This window comes from Sesamum indicum, linkage group LG7 (assembly GCF_000512975.1).
Source record: "Sesamum indicum cultivar Zhongzhi No. 13 linkage group LG7, S_indicum_v1.0, whole genome shotgun sequence".
Classification (NCBI taxonomy): domain Eukaryota; kingdom Viridiplantae; phylum Streptophyta; class Magnoliopsida; order Lamiales; family Pedaliaceae; genus Sesamum; species Sesamum indicum.
In genome coordinates this window covers 10,259,633-10,265,503 of record NC_026151.1, presented here as the reverse complement: position 1 = coordinate 10,265,503, position 5,871 = coordinate 10,259,633, and the positions used below count along the sequence as shown (strand labels likewise).

General features: G+C 35.8%; 1 protein-coding gene across 1 annotated transcript; it reads left to right on the top strand.

The window, feature by feature from the left end:
* On the top strand, positions 1,027 to 5,871 carry LOC105166959 (RING finger and transmembrane domain-containing protein 2). Its single transcript, XM_011086484.2, has 8 exons — positions 1,027 to 1,937; positions 3,460 to 3,536; positions 3,660 to 3,828; positions 4,428 to 4,516; positions 4,612 to 4,776; positions 4,868 to 4,945; positions 5,090 to 5,193; positions 5,657 to 5,871. Exons 1-8 carry the CDS (start codon positions 1,349 to 1,351, stop codon positions 5,760 to 5,762), a joined length of 1,377 nt encoding a protein of 458 aa, XP_011084786.1. The 5' UTR covers positions 1,027 to 1,348; the 3' UTR covers positions 5,763 to 5,871.

Genomic DNA, 5,871 nt, shown 5'->3' with positions numbered 1-5,871 from the left:
GAAACAAATCATCACTACTAACTAATTTTTTTCTAAAAAAATAAAACCAAATAAAGTAAAATTTTCGAATTTCAAAATAAAAATGGATTAGCATTGACTAAAATAACCAAACCGCTATAAAAAGTAAAAAATATATAATTTAACCATTTGAGTCTCTTTCAATATATTAAAGGATAAGTTCAATTTTCACAAAATTAATTATGTATAAAATTAAATACAATTTACCCCCTCAACTATACTCTAATCTCATTCATTCCTCTAAAACACAATATGTAACATTTATTCCCTTGATTTAATTAATGGGACAAAAAGACCCATTATGATTGTGCATGCAGTATATATCTATATAAATTTTTAATATATTTTAAATATTTTTTCACGTTAATTTAATAACAAAATATTTGTTTACTTTGTCATAAAAAATGTTTTTAATTGAAATATAGAAAAAGCAATTAATAACTTGAGCATTACGAATCATATTAAAATAATAAATTAGCATGATATATACAAAATAAATATATTGTATAATTTTATTACGGGCTTTTTAAGGTTTGTCATAGTTACAATTATTACTTTATTATTTGAAAAATTATAAATTTTTCTCTAAATTAATGACCGCCTAACAGTTACCTGCCTACAACGGGCTGTTACGGGGGTATTTGTTAATATTATGGGAGTATTTATAATTTTTCAAATGAGACTTGAGTTTTCTTTGATAAATGGATAAATATATTTGATTAACTTATATATATATAAAAAAAATTTGAAAAGATGTTGCACATTTTTTAAAGAATATGAACAAATACATGTCTAATTTTTGTAAATTATATATATTTGAAAATGAATATGTAATTACTAAATCTTTAGTTATTGAAATTTTGTACAAATACTTAGTCCAAATGGTTAATAATTATTAGTTTGGGGGTAAATGAGATATATGATATAGTTAAGGGGGTAAAAGTGTAATTAATCCTTGTATATATTTATAGCCTGTAAAAGATCTCTTTGACTGTACATATAACTCTTTTGGAATACCTTCTCTGGTCAGATATTTCTTCCTTCAACGCTGTCTCTTTCTCTGCGTACTCCGATTTTCTTTCTCGGCAGTAAAGATTCAACTCTACTGCTGTATACGTACATAAATACGTATACGTATACGGGCTTATACGTTTCTGTAGTACTGAATTGATCTGTCATCTGACTTTTCTTCTTTGAACATTTCTCTTCCATGGTTTTTGTGTAACCGAAAAACCCATCTGAAGAACTATTAAGATATTCTTCTCCTGCAAGAAACCTTCATTTTCTGGTAGAATTTGGGAGCCCTTTTGTTGTTTTGGGGTGTTTTTCTATGGAGACATCAAGTGCTGATGCTACGAATTCGGAGACCTCTTCATCTTCGTCGCCAAGCAATGGAGGAGCGAGCTCGAGGACCCTCCAGTTGGCTTCTCTTCGGTTCTTACAGTCTCCTGTCTCGTCGTTGCTGGAGTATGCAGGTATATTAAGGGTCAGGCCCGATTACCCGTATTCTGAAGCCCATCCTCTCGTACCCGAGAATATGAACGCCGGTGGTCGTGTACGAAACCCTAGCAGTTCGGAGTCAGTTGACAGAAGTGACGGTGTTGATGGGAGTGGCGGTAGTGATAATGGCACCGGGAGTGGGAATAGTATTCGGGAGGTTTCGATTCGGATAGTTGGGGAGCAGGCCAGAGCTGGGGGTGTGAATAATGGCGACATTGATGGGGGATTGGGTGCGGAGGAGTCTAGGGCAGACGCTGATAATGATAATGGGGATGTGAGGGGTGGTAGCGGTGGCAATAATAATAGGGAAGCGTCGCCGTATCAGAGATATGATATACAGCAAGTGGCGAGGTGGATTGAGCAGATTCTTCCGTTTTCGTTGCTTTTGTTGGTGGTTTTTGTCCGGCAACACTTGCAAGGTGATTCTTCTGCATTTCTTTTTCGAAATTCTGATTGCAATGTGTTATTGTTTATGTGAAAATTACTAATATACTTCACAATGATTTTTCATCAATGGCTGAATATTGGTTTTTTACTATGACTTGGAGTTGATTTCTTGAGTAAATGCACACTGGTTTTAAATTCAGTTTCGTTTGCTGTGAGATTAATCTAAGTTGGTTCTCTAGCTCCGGGGGCTAGAAACTTTGCTGATGATGGAAAATTAACAGAATTGTTTGCCATAATTCTTATGACTTAGTTCAGCTTCTATTATGTATTGGTTAAGCTGCTTGGATGACTTCTTGAGAGTGAGACCTTAGAAAGATGTCGTTGCAATGTTTAGCTGATAAATAGCTGACATTTGTTAGCTAGTGACCGGGGTTCAAAGATTATTTCAGGATGATAGTAAAATTGTTTTTTCTGCATATCCAATTGGCTATGTTTACTCTCTGGTATTTTGAGCAGTCTGGTATTGGATGAGAGTGCTAATGGACTTGGTCCTAACTGCATTATCTTCCTGTTTTAATACGAGAGTAGTATGAGGTTGACTTGCGACACTACGAATAACTTGCTGATGATCCTTCACATTGTTGATAAAAACTTTCGGCACTGTGATGTTCTCTCACATGCTTCTGACTAGATAATGTTGCAAATAAAAGATACAAAGTCATGCATGCATCTTGAAACTTCTTGTTTGGGACTCCATATCGGAATATTGAAAAGTCATGCTCATGGAAACTGTTCTGTTTATCTCTCTATACGCGCCACATTCCACAGTTCTCTTCCTGATCATCTGTTCTCCGTGAATGAAAAGGATACAGCGTATGCCATTTGGGGCTAAATGTTCTTTCTTTTCTTTTCTTGGTGGCATTTATTTTTCTACTTATTTTTGCGTGAACATTTACTGTTTCTGAACATAAAAAGTAAAAACGACCTATTGAGAAATCAAGTTTGGAGTTTAATGCCCTCAAAAGGAGAGAGCACGCCTCACCGTACCAATGGCAATAAGTAGCTTGTGTACTTTCTGTCATATACTTATACAATTGGGTTATTGGAAATAGCTTGTTCTTACATTTATAAATCACTCTCATAGATTCCGAAGAACCTGCCCTCATTTTAGTGGTTTTCCATTTCCCTGAAGTTAATCTGTTAATGGATCGATGTTTTTCATATCTGGATGAGGTGTTGGTGTGAGTGACTAAACAAAGTTACTGTATCCTTATGACGCAATCATCTTTCATTGTACTTCCTTCAACGAACCATTATATTTCAGTTATGAAAGTAAATGCTTTCATCTAATTATGGCGAACAGTGTCTTGCTTTTTGTGCTGTGACAGTCTTTCGCTATTCATTAATGTAATAAATTTCTATATACTAACGACAACTTACTTCTCTGAAACTGAATGATGTGGTCACATTCTGCATTCTGAGTGTCTCTTGTTCGTGTCTCACTCAAAAATCCACCTTTTGAATCCTGTTCTTGACTTACGTATTGGTTTCCAGGATTTGTTGTTGCCATTTATATCACTGCCATCTTGTTCAAGTCTAATGACATTCTTCGGAAGCAAACAGCTCTAAAGGTGCGGTTCCTGTTTCATGGCTTAAATATTTAGTGGCATTATTTGTGTAAATGAAGACCCCACCCCTTCAGTAAAAGATGGTTAAAGCGAAACTCACCAACTTATTAGCACTGGATTTTGCAGGGAGAAAGGAAGATTTTTGTCCTTGTTGGTTATTCTGTTCTGTTCATGCTTCACGTATTTGTAATCTACTGGTGGCATCGTGAGGATCGCTTTTTCTATTCATTACTCATGATTCCCCCGAAGGCAGTCCCACCCTTCTGGCATGCAATATTTATCATCCTGGTAAACGGTAAGGACTTTGAACTTCTTGTTGCTTTTGCCATTGCATTCATTTGCGACTATAATGTTTATGAGAGTATGTCAAACTAACTTTAGGTGTGCTTGTTGATTGGATATCATAATTTTGTTTTGGACAAAATTACTAGTAAATCACTGGATTATTTTATAGATTGGTCTGTATTTAAGCTATTTGGAATATTTTTTAACTTATAAAAGTTTCCCTTTTGCCATTATATACATGCCCCCTCCAGTGAATCTTAAGTTATAGCAAATACTTTGAAATGTGACCTACTAAGGCCTTACATTGAGTTCTCTCCCCTATATCTACATGTAGGCTTGTAAAATTCACTGCGTGTCGTATGTTTAAAATCATCCTATTGTTCTGATATCTATTGATGTAAGGCACAATCCTCTGCTGCTTTGACAGCTATAGCATCAATAGCACTCACGAACTTCATTATTATTTTCATTGTCTCTACCATTTTGTTATTTTCATTTCTTCTCTCCCTGTTCTTGTGAATGTTTGTCTAGAAACATTTTCACGTATTTATGTCATCATTGTCATTTATCAGAAAAAGGTGTTTCTAATTTTACTTTGTTACTGTTCAGATACAATGGTTCGGCAGGCAGCAATGATCTTGAAGTTGGTTGTTCTGATGTATTATAAGAATGGTAGAGGACACAATTTTCGAAGACAGGTAACATAATTTTAGAGCAGATAATATAGTGTTGTATGATCTATAAACACGCATGAATAGCTTTAGGAATCTAATGATGTTGTATTGTCATTCAGGGCCAGATGTTGACTCTTGTTGAGTACACGCTGCTGCTGTACCGTTCATTGTTACCAGCCCCAGTATGGTATAGATTCTTCTTGAATAAAGAATATGGGAGCCTCTTTTCATCTCTGACAACAGGCTTGTATTTAACTTTCAAGCTTACATCAATTGTTGAGAAGGTATGCTATTCGACAAACTTATTGTTATGCTATCCTGTCTAGTCCTCAAAACTCTGAGAGCATTTGTTCTCTGTCTCCTCCACATCTTCAGGTCCAATCCTTCTTTGCTGCTGTGAAGGGGTTATCTAGAAAGGAAATTCATTATGGGTCTCATGCAACAACAGAACAGGTACGGCTTTTTCGTCAGGTTTTCCGGAGTTGCATTCTTCTGCAGACATTCTCATGCAAAGATCTTCATGTTATTCTTCTGAGCTAACAGCTATGCAAAAATTGCGATGATATGCTCACAGAACTATTTAATTCTTCTAATTAGGTAAATGCGGCGGGGGATCTATGTGCTATATGCCAGGAGAAGATGCATGCACCAATATTGTTGCGCTGCAAACATATATTCTGTGAAGACTGTGTCTCAGAATGGTTAGTTTTCAATTTTACCATTCAGAGTTACTTTATTTCTACTGGCCCTTGGAAAGTTAACATTCTTAAGTATTCTTTGTTCTTCAGATTATACTATATGTTCTTTCCAAGTTTCAGCTGCCTATAGCTATATATGATTACAATACTAGGGACCATTGGATAATGGTCGTGTTATTGGATTCCATTAATATTTCACTTGCAGACACAAAAATGGTATAATGGCAAGAGCGGTACGTCCCCGCAAATGTATTATATTTTCTGGGTTTAAAACTCCATTTACATTTCTTGACATTTTAAGTAATCTTATTCAACTGGATTTATCTTACTATTCTTATCTATATAATATCATAAACTAATTGTTCCGGTTGTTGAAGTTTACACTCTAAACTGATTAATTCTCTCAACATCCCGTGGTTGCTAATAGTAGAAAACTGATGACTCTGGCTGCTGTTTCATATACCAGGTTCGAGCGGGAGAGAACTTGTCCTTTGTGCAGGGCGCTGGTTCGACCTCCTGATCTTCGATCATATGGGGATGGCTCAACCACTCTTTTCTTCCAGATGTTCTAGCCTTCAGACAGACAACCTCCTCAAACTGCTAAGCAGAAAGAGAGTGCGCATGTTCTGAAACTATCTTGGGTACGTCGAAGAAACTGTACAAGTCTCTTGACTTAGCCGT

Excerpts from the sequence above, each read along its gene's own strand:
- LOC105166959 (XM_011086484.2), top strand. The coding sequence starts at position 1,349 with ATGGAGACATCAAGTGCTGATGCTACGAATTCGGAGACCTCTTCATCT. Across the intron at positions 3,537-3,659 it reads GGAAGCAAACAGCTCTAAAG|GGAGAAAGGAAGATTTTTGT; the intron begins GTGCGGTTCCTG and ends TGGATTTTGCAG. Across the intron at positions 4,777-4,867 it reads TTACATCAATTGTTGAGAAG|GTCCAATCCTTCTTTGCTGC; the intron begins GTATGCTATTCG and ends CCACATCTTCAG.